At 36.3% G+C, this 18,997-nt stretch overlaps 1 protein-coding gene across 1 annotated transcript in view; it reads right to left on the bottom strand.

Annotated features, from left to right (window-relative positions):
* The window catches only part of LOC146003236 (uncharacterized), a 325,906-nt gene that overhangs the window by 45,386 nt on the left and 261,523 nt on the right, over positions 1–18,997 (bottom strand). Inside the window, exon 5 of the mRNA XM_083141410.1 lies at positions 11,895–11,966. Within this exon, the coding sequence (XP_082997536.1) occupies positions 11,895–11,966 (72 nt within the window). The remainder of the gene's footprint in view (positions 1–11,894; positions 11,967–18,997) is intronic.

Here is an 18,997-nt window from a genome sequence, read left to right as displayed (position 1 = left end):
GTCGATGTAAAAAATGTAATTCGATGGTTTATTCGCATCATATTTTTCTTCCATGTGCATGTTGGCTTCTGCATGTCTGTGTGCACATTGTACCATACCATCCCGAATCCCTCTCTCGATGAAAAGTAACATGTCTACATCTGTTAATAATTCTAACTTAATTTTTGTTTGCAACAACATTGCAGACCACGCTAATCCCGGGAGGCTGAAGAAATGTGCAGGTCCAACTTGTAAATAGACATTGACGTTTTCCTGAATGCTTGAAAAACATCCGCAAGTATTGTTACGTCTAATTTCAAGTATGCGTTGTGATAATCTCCGAATGTTTTACATTCTAGTTTATCCCACATCAGTTGTGCATGTTCGTATTCTTTGTCCGTAATTCCTGCTTTTCTCAGTTGATTGAATAATTCTTTTTGAGGAGGGAGAGTGTCATCATTAAATTTAGATTCATTGTTTACGTATTCATACGAATAAATCCATTTACTTCTAATCAGTTTTATATCAATGTTGGGAAAACTAGCTTTCGTAATTTTGAATTGTTCGTCACAGAGTTTACTTGCTAGAGCGTCCAAACTTGCAGAGAGAAATCTGAACGAGTCAAGAAATCTCATCTCTATGGTTTTATTTGTCTCCGAAATCTTAACTTTCTTACTTATAGAAATGTATCGTTCTTCATTTTGAGCAAGAATATATTTTTTGTGTGTGTCATATCCAAGTTTCCGAATTAAGAAATGAAAATCGTAATTCGATCCATTATGATAAAATATGGGGACAAATTTGAGCTTTTGAATTTTGAGGTTGCAAGCATTACAGATTCCGCTGATGAAACGACCGTCTGTGTGCGAATGGTGAAACACTTTACGATTCTCGTTTGTGAAGTATTGATTGCACACTGGACACTCGACAGTTTCATCAAATATTTTTTGTTCCTCTGATGTCAACAAATTCATCGGTTTGAATATTTGCAAGCTGCTGCCAATTTTCTCAACCTCCTCTTCCATCTTTTCAAAAAAGTGTTCGATAACATTCGGTCCACGGTATACATATGGTTTATTTATTTCATCTTGTCGTATGACAATGTAACCAAAACTATTTGGTTATTGAAGCTGGTATGGCTTTGTGGAGGAAATTTCTGGATTTGGTTTGCAGGTGGACAGTGGCTTCAGAAATGATTCAAAATCTGCGACGATAATGGTTGGATGATCAAACAAATCCTTGTACATTTTGAATTCTTCGACTTCGTTCTTTTTGGGCATCAACATTCGAGCTGGTTTGTTGTCACCGCAATATATTTCATGTTCGACACGTTTTTCAATAGCAATTTGCCGTGCGGTATATATTTGGTGATTGAATTCTCTTCAATCATTAAACGTGGTCAAACACCTTGGACAAACCTCGATGTGATTTGCATACTTCGTTGCTTGACTTCTGATTAATCGTGATAGTGAACGAATAAGGCAGTAATGGTGAATTTTGTTGTTTGAAATTAAAAGAAGATAAATTATATGAGCATTATTATCATTGATATTATTTATCCTGATGGGGTGCACAAGATGTTTTTCTGACGTATAAGAATATACATTAATAGCAATGTGTTTTCCATCACAATCTCGTGCTCGCGACTCGAACTTTGAAATGTCTGACAATGCCACGGGGTATTCAATGCTGGATATTACATTTTCAAACTCTCTCTCGTACTGCTTGTAATGATAAACTCGCTGTGGATGATTTTTCCAATGAACAGGATACAGAGCTGCCAAGATGCACCAAAGAAAGCATTTTGAGTCATTATTTTTAATATTTAACACTGCTCTCTTGGTTTGAATGTTCGGTGGTAGAGGAACGTAACTCGATGCAGAAAAAGGCATGAATTTGTTCACGTAAACAGTTAATGTATGAGGACTACCACATAAAGACCATCCCGACCCCTTAGCCTCGAAAGTGTCATGTTTCATAATCAACTCATTTAACAGATTAGATTAAAACTCGTCCAAATTTTCAACATCTGCCAAATAAAGAGCCTGGTTTTTGGTACGATGATAAAAAAACTTTTGTTGTACCATCGACTTTCTCATATTCGGAATATAAATCAACGTATACTTTTATAGAATTATTTTCAAGATTACTTTTCAAAGTATTCAGTACAAAAGTTTTCGCTTCACGCAAGAAACTAGGAATGTCACGGCCTGCTTCCGACGTAAATGATAAATCCTGAAGTCGACCATTAAATGCAGACCTAACTGGTTTATATTTATTATTTAATTTAATTTGTTTTGGAGCAGAAGCTTCAGCTTCAGAATAATCAATTTTTCTTTTCAATGTTCCTTCTCTGGTCGATGGTTTGCAAATTTTCAAATGTCTACTTACATGTGGAATGGCAATTTCTTTTCCCCATTGAGCACAGGCTTTAGAAGGTAACAAACGATTTGCTTCGTTACACCTTGTCTTATGTATCGATAAATTATTTTTTGAAATTAGTTTTCCACAAGTGACACATTCGATCTTTTCATTCTTACGAGTAAAACAGGTAGGTGATTCCATTTTTATATGCTTTAAAATATGAGCAAACAAACGATAGAAATTTCAGATATGTTATTTATATAAAATTTTAATTCTTTTATATAAAATTTAATGGGATATTACCAACCTGATAATACTATTCCCTATGAAAAACTCTATGACCTTACTTGGGTTTTTCCGCCAAATTATATGCTTCTAGTCTCCTATACTTTGGTGGAGCCCGTTCAGGTTCTATCCCCCGCGATGTGGGTTCCTCTGCCGATCCAGCAAAGCTGAGGAATCTGCACTGTGCTCTGACTTATATAGATTTATAGAGCCAATAGAAATCTTGCTTACTTAAACCAATCAGGTATAAATTATTAGCCAATCAAAATCTCTGTTATTTTAGCTATCATATAAAAAAATGCAAAATATCCCAGTTTCAATTAGATACATCTGTCTGAATCGAAGAAACCGACAATTTGTATATTCCCATATCACTATATGCTTGCCCCCTATTAGCACCTCTTTTGCTGTTGTTGCTCAATTAATTTTCACTAATTAGCAATTTTCTTGAAGAGGTCTAATAGAACAAGATACGGCGGTATGAGAAATATGCAAATTTATAGATATTTTAGCGAATTACGCCGGCATAAGCTAAGTTCGTATTGCTAGAAAGCCTTCGTCGTTGCAAGTCACCTAACCCATTCACTGGCAAAAAGAGTTTAAAATGTTGACGTACTGAAAAAAAAATAACTAGTCCCCCTCAAGCATTCATCGAGTTCCAACATTTGCACATAGATGGCTCTGTTATTGCAAATGAAATAACTGACTGAATTTTATTGCCCAATTCACTTACCATGAGGTCTACAGTGGAGGTGTGTGAATGGAGTGCTAAAAAAGCTTTGGGAAGGTAAAAAATCAGTATGATAATGGGAATGATGGTGGGTTGGAGTTTAAATTTTATACATGTGCACAGGGGAAACTTTACTTTTTTTATCTGTGATGATTCTAAGGTGGGTGAACATGTTGGAAAAGCACTAGTATATACATAGATCAAAGTTACATGGTTCTAGCTCCCATAAGAGTCGAGATACTCAACGTCTTATAAAAATGTCTTAAGACAAATATCTCAATCTTTAAGAAAGTCGAATTCCGGTCTGTCAAGATGGTACTTCCTGTCTGTCAAGAAAATTGTCTTAAGACAAATATCTTAAGACGTTTTCTAAGACATTAATTTTCTTGGCTAATAATTGAGCTAGGATGATAATTATAGGTTTGTTGGATAGAGTTTGACGAAAACTTCTTGACTAGCAAACAAAATTAATTCCATCCCCTCAAGTTTCAGAAATACGTATATACATTTTTTTATTTTTTAAGAAACTTGATTTGCTGGCTTAGTTTTGACCCTAATTCGAAAATTTTAATAGCATTCGATAAAAAATTAGAAGTACTCTACAACCTATTAGACAGATGATGATTAGTGCTTGCTGGTTCCGAGTTATTTTAGATTAAATTTTCAAGATGTAATTTCTAAGATGTTTTGTAATTCATAAACTATGGGCTGTAGGAAAACAATTCTTGCTTTATCTGCTATTGCTCGACGAGTTCTATAACTGCGAGCCCCCCTCCCACTGTGCCAACTCCTATTTGTAGGTTAGCTTCGCCTGTGAAATATCATATGGTGAAATTTTTGTGGAGTAAGTTGGCAACACTGCGAGCCCCCCACTGTGGCCCCTCCAAAAGTAGTGGGGGCATTGAACCTATTGCCACGACATACATCGTGAAAAGGGGGGGCTCACACATCATAAAATTGATAATGGAAAAATCCCGTTCAACACAATAACATAGTGGTAATGTTGGTCTTGCCTTGTTCCCATCGATAACATAGTGGTTACACGAAAGAAAGAAATAAAAAATAAATAAAAACATTGTCGCCTATTAAGAAATACTTCTCGAAATTATTCAACCACTTTTTTTCTCTTCCTATCTTCATAACTAAAAAAAATGTTTTGTCAAACGTTTGGATGACTATGAAAATATTGAAACATATGATGTAATAATAAAATGTTGTTGCATTGTAATGAAACGAATTCGTTGAATATGTAGAATATGGTAGGATATATCTTAAAATTTTAGAAGCTATTTGTTATGGTATTCTCTCTCTCTCTCTCTCACTCTCTCTTTCTCTCTCTCTCTCTACTTTTTCTTAAATTCTCATCCTTACAGTTAAAATTAATCCAAGAGAAAATATATATTTTGTGTTGACATGGGAAACATGCAATAAAAATGCATGATTAATAGTTAAGGTCAAAAGCTGAATAAACAGTGAGAGTGATACACGCAAACTTCGAGGCATGTGATTTGCACAGAATTAAATACAAAAGTGAGAGAAGGAAGGCTTTTGTTGCTAAACCTTCGGGTTTTAGAAGGCAAGAAAATTAATTTGTTAATACAGAGCTAATTAGAAACTGCCATCCTCGAGGCTTCATGATGCAAGCCTCGCCTTCCACAAGTTTATTTTCGACATGATCCTTGCTCTTGTTATTTTTTACAGATAACATCAAAAGCTGTGACATGCGATTTTTTAGCTCTTCTACTTACAACACAGACACTCATGTTTCTTTTTACATCGCAACGATGAGGATAGTTAGTATTATATGGGTTTTGGTGAGTCTCAGACCTCCAGGAAAAATAAACTTCTGTAGGATATTTTGTGTAGTAGTGAGACATTCTGGCACCGTAAATTGAACAGCACATAACTTAGATTTTATTGAAAAGCAAGCGGAAGCAGTTTGAAGACTGAAATGGCTATGCAAGGACACTTATTATAATGTTAATATTTTAGCATAATGTCTTGAGAATTGCTTCTCGATAATGTTTGGTATATAATTTAATCCATTGTTAGATGAGATACATAATTATTAGAATTTTTCTTTTCTCCAAACAATTGGTCATGCATTTAAGACAATCAATTAAGAGAAGTCTTACCTCTCTCTCTGGTAATTTACAATACATTATAGAAAAGAGAGAAATTGCGAGCGAAGCGAGCAACAATATATTTAGATCCAATTGTTTGCAAACTGAAAATACATTGATTTAATAACTTCACGGGTACATGGCATTCTCTCTTTTGCAAACTTTACATTTAGATCGTTCGGCGTCCAGGGCCGACTCCCGCCGCCCCCAAGCTACGGCCCTGAAGTTCATGAGACTACAAAAGAATGCAATGCGAGCGAGGCGAGCAAGGAAATTTTACGAAACTTAGTTTTATTTGCACAAACTTAGAAATAAAGAAGGGGAATTGTCCCCTGCAGTTGCACTTGGCCGTCAAAGTTTGTCCCACCTTGCCCTCCCTAGAATTAATTTCCGTCCATGTTTGGAAGGGGCAAAGTCCCCTGTGGTTGCGCCACTGCAACCCACCCTGCACAGAAGCGTTACTTAATCCAAAATTGTGTTTATAGTTGAGTGATTGCTAAATGCTTTTAGGATTCGTCCACACCCACACCTCGCGTAAACGTAAGGAGACACGGTCGAGCACACACACTCTCGGCCAACCACTCCTAAGGAGAATTGGTCGGGGGGCTCAAGACCAGCCTTCGTCCTTTTATGTTCCGTGGATGCTCTCGCACCAAATCGACAGCCAATATGCTTCTTCCGTGTCGAGGCAAGCCACATACGATGCCCGTAACCCACATCGGTGGTACATAACGGAACTTACGTATCAGCCAATACCTAAAAGCCTACAAATTTAGAGTAGGTTACGTACTATCACCCAACTATTACAAATCCAGCCAACCATTCCCACCCATTTAAGCAGTGCTATTTATCTATTACTACAGTGTGAAAGGCACGAGGGTCATCCAGAAAAAAAGGAACGTTTAGATATAAAATACAAACGACAAATGATGTGAGTAAAACAATTATGGTACAGAAACTACATACGTTACTCTACTCGTCCACTTATCAGAGCGTCATACCAGTTTGTTTATACCGCCACTGTACTCGGTTAATAACTTTGGTTTACCTACCACATGAAATATGTAATTTTCCAGGTGAATACTGTGATCCTTCTTCGTCCGTTCTCGGTTTATATAATTGCAACTTTACCTTTAAGAATTATGTATATACTTATAGAAAACAATTGTTGCTACGGTATAATATCAACAAAAAAATGTAATCAAGACACAACAATTTACAGTTGACATTTGAATAAATGTTGCCTCGTTGAAATATAGGCCTACAACAAACATATTATTAACAATTCAAATGTTGCCTCTTAATAGAATACTTGTGTAGTTGTAGTAGTAGTAGCAGTCGTCGTATCTATTCATACGTGGTTGGCGTTCTGCATAGGCGTGCACAGACCCAGTACAGAAAACAACCATGCATTGCGGGCGAAGCGAGCAAGAAAAGATTTAGATCCACATCTTTGCAAAGAGAAAACAATGTTGATTTAACATGGCGCAAATAATTTCACGCGGCCCCATTACATGCTCTCTATTACAACTTTATTTCATTGTGATTGGTCGGTTCTCACGCCCAATTACGGCTCTTAACTTGAGAAGACTAAGCAAAGCGTTTAATGTGAGCAAAGAGAGAAAGAACATTTCACGAAATGTTTTTTTCTTCTTAAAATTTGAAATCCAAAAGGCTGAGTTTCCTTGCATGCCCCTGCAGGTGCCTTGGCCGTCAATGTATGCCCCTCTTGTCTCCCTAGCATCTCTTTCCATCCATGCTTGGGGGGCGGGACAATGCCTCCCACCGTATGGTTGCGCCACTGCAGAAATGTGATATAAAATAAGAAATAGAACTACCTCTTGCACAGAATCTTATTCTAGATGTAAGTAGTTGTTGAGTGAGTTAAGGCCTGTAGGGAGTTTTAGTGTTTAGAACTAATTTAAATGTATTTAGAACTAATTTACATGTATTGTTTCATAAATTAATATTCATGTATTCACAAAACGTATAAATATGCATATAAAAATAATAGATTTAGTTCTAAATATATGAAGAGTACAGGGAAAAAATCGAAGTCCAATTTTGTTGAAAATTGAGATCATGATACCATGGTATTGTAGGGGTGGTGTACTACAACCTCACATGACTAATTTTTGGAAAAACACTCATACTCCTGCACAAATGAGCATTGAAAAATCCTTTTTCTGCTTCATTCTGTAGCATTTGCAAACTTGAAATTTCATTCCTGTAAAAAGTTAAAAAGTGGACTTTGATTGTTTTTCCCATGTACCCTTGATATATAAATTAGTTCTAAATATATGTAAATTAGTTCTAAACCTTATCTTCTGGCCTTATCTCACTCAACAACTACTAATGTAGATTTCATATATGAATTCTTGAGAGAGAGAGATTGGGACACATTTTTAAGATCGGAGATACTAAGTCTTCTGAATTGAGACCGTAGCTTGGGCGTGCCGTGATATAGGTTTCAGATACAAACAGACAGACACTTTCATTAATCAAAATCCTAGAGGGTTCGCAGATTAAACATTTTCGACCCTGAGGCTGCAGGAAATGTCACTTCTTGTTCCTCAGACAGTTTTTTAAAGACATTTGATTATTACTGCATTTCAGTTCTTGAAATGGAAACTTTTCCCGAAACACACGTAGTCCCTTCGTTAACGTGGTGTATTTTTTCTTTAGCCTCTGGCTACTACAGCAACGAGATTAATGACTAGTGAAATGACGCGCTGTATGGCAATTAATAATAGTTACTATTAAAATATCAACATCAAATAATGTAAACGACATTGGACAAAAGACTTCTGGAAATATCTTCCGGTTTTAAAATTCAAACAGACGGAAATCGTGAATGACAGCCAACTCGTTCACCCGGGACATTTTTAATGCAATGTACGTATGGCGAAATTTGTTCGCTCCCAATACTTCGTCTTACACTGGTCAACATTTTGAGAAAAAAGTTCGGATGTTTTCAAATTAATAAGGTAAAAAAGGTAAAGTGCTCCCCAGGGCTTAGCACCACGCCATGAAGGCGTATAGGGGGTGTGGGGGTAACGTCATGTTTCAGGAAATAGTTAGAATGCTTATCACAGAAATAACATCGATCTCTTCCTTACACGTCAGAATTTTCACAATTTCACAATTAAAAATTCTCATATTCGTTATTACACAACGCAACAAAATAAATTTATGAAATGGAAATTTCGTTTGTTTACAAACCAATAAGTGATTCTGGAAGTATTTTGAATGCTGATCACGAAAATGACATCGATTTCTTCCCATCACGTCAAGATTTTTTCCCAAGGTCAGGATTTTATTCCACGTTTCTAAGTTCAATCAACCTACCATATTCTACTAACATTGAGTATTGGACATTTTTGTGAAGGAAATTTTTATGAGGCATTTCGAAAATAAAACTACGTAATCAAAGTCCATACAATTTTCAATGTGGCATGTGAAGGTGAAAGGTGTATTAATTGCATTCAATTCTACATGCACTTATAGTTCAAAATAAGAGGTTTTGTATTGTAGAAAATCAATAGTTTACCACCATGTAAACAGGGCCATCTATTGGGCAAATAGTAGAACAACACATTGTTATTGTGAAATTAAGGCAGTTAATATTTTACTGTTTTCTGAAAAAAAACTAGAGGTGATGGATACAAATAGATGTCATTTTTGGAATCATTATGTGAAATTATTCAGACAACAGTCATCTGCGAGACTCCAAACTCATGTCGACCAGTGCAATGTTTATTAAAGGAATCAATCTGTGCAAGTGAAAGATATTGTTTTTTTTTTGTTTTTTTTTTTTTTTGTTTGATCAAGGATTGGGTTTATTCTTCAGAATGTCAACAATATATATCTGTTCAGCTTAAGAAAAATGAGTGAGAACCTGAACTTGTGTAAAGATCTTGTACGTACAGGACACGGTCTTTGGATTGTTCTCTGTTAGAACAGTGGAACATACAGTCAACGAAGTTATTAATAAAGTGTGTTTGGTACTATTATCGTATGAGAGAAACACCTACGAATCATATATTTCGGACTTCTTTACATTGCTAACGTGTTATTTTCGAATGTGGAACATTTCCTAAAGTGAAATAATGCATATCAATGTCTATTTCTTAGATTTACGAGTACTTACTGTTACTTGTTGTTTCGAATCTGTAACACATTATGGCCGTGATAGCGTACTGGTTTAACGGGCGTTCTGAGAGTGTTTTGTCGATTTATGCAGTGTTGCAACCTCGTTCACCGGAAAATATCTACTTTAGTGCCCGGATTTGAAATTATGCTAAGACGTCGCAAACCATAGACGTTAGCCTCACAAACCATTTAGTCCCACAAACCATTGACGTTATCCCCAAAAACCATTCACGTTAGCCCTAAAAACCATTCACGTTAGCCCCAAAAACCATTTTCTGTAAGGTTAGGCATTCACATTAAAATGGATCAAATCTACATTCAGGAACTTCTACAACGCTAAAGAAAATTATTTCCGTAAGTACTTTCTCCTGTAAATTTGAAGGAAATTTGAAGGAATCCGTTTCCCTCATACGATAATGTTACCGTGTGTTTTATATACAGCGTATATTGATACAACTGTAGGTTGATTTGTATCTTCTGCAAATATGCTGTATAAATAGGCTGAACATACGTCCCGTTTTGATCGGGACAGTCCAGTTTCAGAGGTGTGTTTCGCGTGTTTCGTCGATACTATTAAAAATCACCACTTGTCCCGGTTTATAAAAGTCTAGGAGTTATCTTGGAAACCAAGTCTAAATTTGAGAGACATTTCACGCTAAAAAGAAGTTGATGTAATTTTTAAACTAGCGTCATAGATACACCATGTCAAAGCAACTGGGCTGGGTTTCAATCACTTCATAACAGTCAAAATGTTCCATTGTCGTCCAGAACGTTCGAGCAAACAGCAGTTTACTGTTTAAGTTAGCTCGCTACGCTAGTTGTTTTGCTATGTGTGTGTGTATTCTGTTATTTGTATAGCAATAAATAAGCATGGCCAAGAAACGCATATGTAGTTTCAATACTGACCTGCAACTAGGATTTAAATTCCTGCGTCTTGACACAATTTTATAAGACAAATCTCGCGTTGTGTGTCAAATATGTGGGGAGTTTTATGAACGTTTGGTGAAGAATAAAGTTGTTCTCAAAAATTTTAGTACCTCTGATAGATATAGCTATACTTCTGGCATTTCTCAACTTCAGCGTATACCTAACATCAAAAGTTATCTAGAAGGAACCAGAAACACTATGTAAGGCATATCGAGATTATCATAGTTAATACATTTTGACGAGAGATAATATTTCATTGTTTGTGATGTATTATTTTTATGACTACTCTCTCTAACCTTCTTAAACCCGAAGGTACATGGTTGCAGCAATACAGGCCTTCCATCTGTCCCTATCATGAGCAAGATCTATGACCCATACTTTAATAAGTAATAAAATACGCAAATAGTAACAATAATTTTATAATTAGGCCTAACCGATTTTTCAGGAAAGGGGGGTGGAACTGATCTCCTTGGGGTCTCCCCGATGGCGCAGTGGTAGCGTCGTCACCTTGTAATCAAGGGATCCCAGGTTCGATCCCCGGTGGAGGCACACAGTGGTTCGGTTCCCACTTTAAACTGTAGTCTAGTCCCAATTAGCCTTACTGTGCATAAAGTGGACTTAAAACACTAACTCAATGAATCAATAACTCAATCCTTGAGGTATCCCGTTTTGGAGTCAAAATATTATGGTCACCCTATGTATAAAGAAACAAACTGCCGGAGTACTAAGTGAGGTGAGTGTGCAAGACATGGAAAATGGAACCAAGATGATGGCAACATAGGCGTCATCATATAAGTCCCCTCAGAGCTACATCGCATCTCCACGTAGAGGGGAAGCTTATATGAATGTAAATTTAAAGAGTTAAACGTTACTGTTTCTGACGAGACGGAACCCAAAAATTCCAGAAATTTACGAACCGGAAATCCGTTCCGGTCCAATTTGAGCCCTGCTTCGATTGGAAGGATATGTGGTGTGTACCTACTGCGAAAATGGCAATATATCTGAGCATTTGTTGTTTGCATTTTTTTACTGTATGAGAAAGTTATTTATTGTACACATTCCACTACACGTAAATTGCAACATGAAGCCATAAATAATACCAAAATGTTTAGTTATCTTTTTCCTAGTTCAATTGAACTAGGTGGAGGAGAAAATGCTTACTTCAATTATTCACTGACCAAAATAAGCTTGCCTGGACTATTTTTATATTAATCGTCACAAAACGTATATTAGAGTATTATAATTACTTACTTATGAGAATAGAACATCTGCAACTATTATGCTGCAACTTAAAAAGCAAAAATATATAACAGAATACAAAATATGTTACTAACAATGTCTCCAGTCTCGTCACTCTCTGGAAGAGCCTGCCAGGAAGATTTTCAAATCGATTCTTGTGAAGTCGCCTGAAATGAAATGGTGAACGCATTAGTTGAAATAAAAGCTAGAACATTCGCACGCATGCATACTTATTACTACCAATATGTGTTGTGTGTGAGTGTATATTCAAATTTACAGGTTTTATTTATGTGTCCGAATGTCCACATACTTATACTTCATGCATGATTTTGAACTGTGTTCAAAATTGTTTTCAACTTTACATTCGCTTTATTGTCACAGAACAATTGGTAGTGAACTAATTCAACCTGTTGATTGCAAGTCCTAGGACGTTCATGACTTTAGGTATATAATATTATTAGAAAGTTGGTCTGAATCACCTAAAAAATGTTTTGTATTTAAAATGTTTTGTATTGTTGTTGTCATGATAACTTGCTGATTTTGTACGCTCGCAAGTATATTATATATATACACATAGGGTAGATTGGGGCGAATAGGGCCATAGGATGAATAGGTCCACTCAGAACATAAATCAATCTAACATTTTATAGAAGTGAGCAGGCGAAGTCGGCGCCAAACCATGTCTCGACTGTGAGTCTGTACAAGTTTATTGTGCAGTTGGATTCCGTAAACGTTGGATGCTGATTGTGTTGGGCAGTAGTGTTTATCAACAATCGAAGGTAAGTGTTATGAAATATAGCCTATTATTATTTCTGTCATGTATTCATTCTTGTTAGGCGTTGTTGTTTTGTTGAAAGTTAAGAAGTTTAATTTTCTTAGCTTCAACAAAGACCGAGACAACTTGTCATGAATTCCTTCTTTATCGGAAATGAACCAAAGCAGGGTTGCCATCTCATTTTTCTATATATTACCAATCAGGGCGAATAGGGCCACTTAACTGATTAAAATGTGAAATGCATGTAATTGGCCTGACGTTGATAAATAAAAGTAATGTTCTTTTTATCGTTCTTTTTTATTTCAGATGGGGAAATATAATCGTAAAACACAGCAGAAATGCAGTGAAGATGACGTAAGGAAAGCAGAACACGCAGTGCGGACGTTGTCTCAACAATCCAGGAACATAAGAAAAGGAATGTTCCAAAAATTACCACTTATGAGCATGCAAATCTTGCCATTTTATAATTTTCTTTTCTGAAATATTGTACTTTGTGTGATTTTCCAAATTATGTATGATTTTGTATGGCTGGCGCAGTTTATATGCATAAAATATATGTGACCCTATTCACCTTACAGGTGGCCCTATTCAGCCGGACATGCTAGGGTGAATAGGGCCAATGCATGTATTTTTTTATATTATATAACATTATAAAATTTGTGAAATGCAAAATTTGATGTGGACTCTGTAGCAGACATATGGTTCAATATATTTTTGTAAAAACATCCTACATTAAAACATTCAATACAGTAGTTCTAGGTGATTTTCTTGAAAGTGGCCCTATTCGCCCCAATCTACCCTATTTTAATAATACAACGTTGCATATGTCATATGGTAATATAATATAGCGGTACGGGAACTTCTCGAACACTCTGTATAATTAGAGATAGAATGATAGGAACAAAGAACTGGAGAGTAGCATCTCTGATCCAAAATAAAAGGCATTCAAATATGGATAATTTCTCACACTGTCGTTAAAAGTTTACATTGCCTCAATCGATTTATTCACTCTTAAGCATATCATTTCTGTGGAAGTTCAGTTTTCTCTTGTTCCGTAATATCACAATCTGTATACATGTTTCAACCAAGGTTGCTGGTTAGTTAGTATGTAAAATTATTGAACACAACTCAATTCCGCTAGTCTTTATGTAAAATTGGTTTTCTTTCAATAATCAATTAAATTCATAAGAGCAAAAAGAAAAAGTTAGTGTTGTCTGTCTCGGAAATGCAGTGTATGAAAAAACCGACCTCCGTGGAGGAGTGGTTAGCGCAGCGCGCTACGACACCATGGGTCCCTGGCTCGATTCCTAGCTGAGCGCCCTCAATCAGTTTAATCACATCATCACACTTCCTCGCGGTTAACCAAAGGTGGCTGGAAAGCGACGCTAAATAACAAATATCAAATCGTATCTATTTACTATTTGTGAGTGTCCCTTCATACATTTCATCATATCATCACTCATCCTTATCTTCGCGATTAGCCAAAAGTGGCAGAAAAGCGAAGTAAAATAAATCAAATCTATCAATTAATCATATCAATTTATTTTCTGTGCGTTTAGTTAATAAGAGAATAAATAGCATTTATATTGTTAAAGTGAACGCGTTCTCTATAATTCAATTATAAACTAAGTTCTTTCGAATAATATCGATCGTCATTAGTTGTACGTTTGATATTCAACTACTTTTAATTCGGTAGATCCGTCTTGTAGATGTATGTGCTGTGACGTTGCATCTCTAGAGTAAATGCTATGAGTAACAAAAAAACAATTTCTACATTTTCATTTTGGGTAATTGGAAAACAAACTCTCGACGGTGTGAAGGATATATGTTTTATTAGAAGACGTGGGCTCAGAATTTCCTATTGATCTTGAGCGAACCCACACTGAAGGCAGGTAATCATGTAGCTTGTCACTGCCTGTTACCGGTTCTATCCACAATGCGATACCCAGTCTATGATACTAGTGGTAGCCCCAAAATTAGGTGCCAGGAAGATTGTGATCAACAGAGTGAAAGGAAGAGAGAAAAGGTAATCAATATAGTGTCAGGTTCACACAACAACATCAAAGTAGTATCAAAAATCAAGGAGTACATTTTATCTTTGAACTACTCTAACATATTGAATAGGAAATTTAGGAAACGTTACATCACCATGACAGTGATATATATTTGCACAGGTAATTTTTCAATTGCAATGCATTTTCGATGTGTGGCAAATGCTTCATGTCGAAAGTATTCAAAGGAATAGTGAAGATTTATTAAATTTGAAAGTGAAAGTCTTGAATATTGTAGGCTATCATAATTTCTGAGAAGTTGTTGATTGAGAATTTCGGTTATGCTGGAACATTTTTGGAATTAGTGTGCATGTTACATATGTTTACTATGGGTCATAAACTAGTGAGTGTGTCAAGCTTCAAAAGTAAAACATATTATTGTCATTCAATTAAATACAAAACCAAAGAAGGAGGTTGTTTTACTTATGTTCATTATTTTTTATTATTTTTGATCATGTTCTTCATAATTCAATGAAGTTATTGATCTGCATTGAAAAGGATGTAAATGAACAAATACGTGTAGCTCGAGTAAAACTTCACCATTGGAGGTCTCAAGCACGGCTGAGAGAGAGGGATGGAGAGAATAACCCCTCTTTGAAAATCCGTGGTTTACCCTGCCAGCCTGGTAATGGTATCATGGTACCATGCAACAAGTTGGCGGATAGCCCGTTGCCAAGACACACGACACACCGGCTCGGTCCCCTCGACAGACAAAGACCGGGCGTCGCTGCCTACCAAATATCTTTCTGTTATAAATATATAAATGCCACGACTACGCTCAGTTCCTGCGGGGCATGAGACCCCGCATCCCAAAGTTCGGGTAAGGGTCTGTTTCAAGATAATAATATAATCAAAAGTTAAATTTACACTTACATAACCAAGACTTCAAATTATATTAGCCCATTCTCATGCTTGAACTCCACCGCAATCGCACCCGCATCCCACTGACCAGTGAGGATACGCATACGATTCGCGATTGAAATCAGCATAATCAATTCTGGCGTCCTTTGGATTGATAAGGCCTCCGCCTCACTGACCAGTAACGGCGGGACACCTCTCCAACCAAAAGGAAGTCAGTTAATTTATACTTATTAGGCAAACTTACTACAAAGAAATACCAAATAACGATTATAAATTTATTTACTAATCCATATATACGTTAGGATAAAAGAAAGTATACAATCTTCAGATCGAGAGAAAATTACAATGCCAAAATTTAATTTCTGTTCAAATAACTTCCGAAAAACATAGACTGAAACTTGCTTTCTCATAAAATACAATCCAGAGAGCTCTCTCTTATATATATATATATATATATATATATATATATATATATATATATATATCGTCCATATCCCAGCTTAACTTGGTTTCAATAAACAGGTGACAAATTAACAGTAATGATCGACAATTTCCATTAACCAAAACCAAAAGAAAATTACATAAACTTCTTTCCGTAAATATCTATTTGTGCTTCTGTCATATTTTCACTTCAGTATTATGTTCTTTAGAACTCTCGAGGTATACTACCCTCTTCGGGGCCAACCTCCAATAACATTCATAACTAAAGATAAGGGGAGCCTGTCTCTACCCAATTACCAAAGCCATCTCTCGGCCACAAACTACAAATGTTCGCTTGGAATTCCATAACATAACAGGGGACACTGTCTACCCTCTTTGGCTACTTACATTGCAAAAGCAAAACAATAGACTTTTACATAAAACGAATTTCTATAAAAACATTTACTCGACCGGTCACCTATTATAACTGTTTCAAAATTATATCTAACATAAAACCAAAATAAGAAAACCCATTAAACGTTCCGGATACTCAGACTTTAGAAACGGACGTAAAACTATATCAGTTATTAGATTTAAGAGACATCCTCTGACCAGAGGTATGCTCTCGGATTTAAGTATCAAAGAAACAAATTTATTTAAATGAACCTCCTGACCAGGAGAATTCAAAATGATTTAAGAATTAAAACAAATAACTCGACGAGAAGGAAGTATAACTTGAATTTATACCGGAGTCACACTGACCAGTGCCAACTTCGATAGAATTTATGAAACAAAATTTTAAATTATTAAGATTAATTATGTATAAATCAAATTATTTACAAGCCTGCCAAAATCCCCTTTAAGGATCATGCTGACCAGCACAAATCCAGAAAGGTGGCTTACGGAAAACTCAGGACATTGTAGAAGGGAGAGCTGACCAGCCACTCCCCTCACAATGCCTGTGTTCTCCCAGCCCTGGACCTCGACAAGCGATTTAATCACCTAACGATTCCGGAATCTACTGCTATACTGAATTAATCTGCCAGCGAGAACGCTGATATTTATACTTGCGAGATTGCGCAATCCTATTTCTCAACAAAAGATTTCGACAAACTGAAAAGTTATTTTTAGCATCTAACAATTACCCTTTCCAAAAGACATATCCAGAAACACAATGCAAGCTAAACTTATTTACAAACCCACGCAGCGCCGAACGAAAAGAACTCATTGTTGTTAAGGAAGAAAAACAACGCAAGCTTCTACTTGCTTTGCGTTCTTTCTCGTTGGGCCGAAACTGCGTTACAATGTTAACAAAGATAAAAGATAAAAATGTACATTCAAAAGATTAAAACTCCAAATGAATTTATACGAGGGCTATTAAATATTAAAAAGATTTGCCAAAAATTTTTCAATCGTTACAATATGCCCCTTTCTTTTTTTGGGAGAATTTTTCTCAAAAGAAAAAAAAAATTAAATTCCTTCCTTTTGGAGAAAAATTCTCAAATGAAAATTCAATTAGCTAACGATTGCCTTTAAGTTATTTACTAATCTACACGCTATGACAATACTAATTTACATACATATATATACACTCAAACAAATACCTCAGACTTTAAGAAAAGCCATGCCCTTTTTTTACCACGATGGCTTTTCTTTTTAACCGAAAAAAGTTCGCACAAGTGGTCTTTGTTATCCCTCGGCGCTCAAGTTCTTTCATTAATTTTCCAACTGACATTTTTCCATCTTCAAGTAGGTCGCTTTACACCTGTATCACTTCCTCATCCTCTCTTTCACGTGACGAGAAACTCCAACCATCCAAATTATCTCCCGCTCTTCATTGATTGGCGATCCATTGTCGCTGTTTTCTCGTTCACTGTACTCTTCACCGGAACTCACTGCACTATGTTCGTGGACACATTCATCCTGTTTGAGGTCCTCATTGATTGGCGATCAATTGTCTCAGTCTACTGTTTCCAGAAGAGGTGTTCTCTGGACGAAACTTCTTCAACAGCATTCTACTTTTCTTTCATTTTGACACTGGAATTATTTGCACTAAAATTTCGTGTCACTTATCTCATCCTCTGCTTTCACCAAGTCACAAATTTCCAAAGAGTCCATTTTCTCTGCTGGTTTTACTACTTCGTATTTCCATTTCAATCTCTTCCTCGGGTTTCGTCAAAGTCCAAGAATCTTCACTTTCAGTCAGGTATCAATAAGTGTGTTACTTCAAATTGTAGTCCACTTTCCAAGACAATCTCAGTTCAAACACAATTCTCACTTATCTGCACTACATCCAGTGTCTTTTCACTTTACCTTTGTGCATGCATTCTATATACAATAAGAATATTTTATGGAATAATATGAAACTATTTTTTTTTTCAATATGAGCAATTACAGGTTCCCTTTTTTTATCGGGCCCCACGTTGGGCGCCACTTGCAACAAGTAGGCGGCTTTGCCCCACGTTATGGGCGCCACTTGCAACAAGTTGGCGGATAGCCCGTTGCCAAGACACACGACACACCGGCTCGGTCCCCTCGACAGACAAAGACCGGGCGTCGCTGCCTACCAAATATCTTTCTGTTATAAATATATAAATGCCACGACTACGCTCAGTTCCTGCGGGGCATGAGACCCCGCATCCCAAAGTTCGGGTAAGGGTCTGTTTCAAGATAATAATATAATCAAAAGTTAAATTTACACTTACATAACCAAGACTTCAAATTATATTAGCCCATTCTCATGCTTGAACTCCACCGCAATCGCACCCGCATCCCACTGACCAGTGAGGATACGCATACGATTCGCGATTGAAATCAGCATAATCAATTCTGGCGTCCTTTGGATTGATAAGGCCTCCGCCTCACTGACCAGTAACGGCGGGACACCTCTCCAACCAAAAGGAAGTCAGTTAATTTATACTTATTAGGCAAACTTACTACAAAGAAATACCAAATAACGATTATAAATTTATTTACTAATCCATATATACGTTAGGATAAAAGAAAGTATACAATCTTCAGATCGAGAGAAAATTACAATGCCAAAATTTAATTTCTGTTCAAATAACTTCCGAAAAACATAGACTGAAAC

This window comes from Lepisma saccharinum, chromosome 20 (genome assembly GCF_977018435.1).
Source record: "Lepisma saccharinum chromosome 20, izLepSacc3.1, whole genome shotgun sequence".
Lineage (NCBI taxonomy): Eukaryota > Metazoa > Arthropoda > Insecta > Zygentoma > Lepismatidae > Lepisma > Lepisma saccharinum.
The sequence above is the reverse complement of the archived record's forward strand: the minus strand, read 5'-3'. Positions and strand labels throughout refer to the sequence as shown.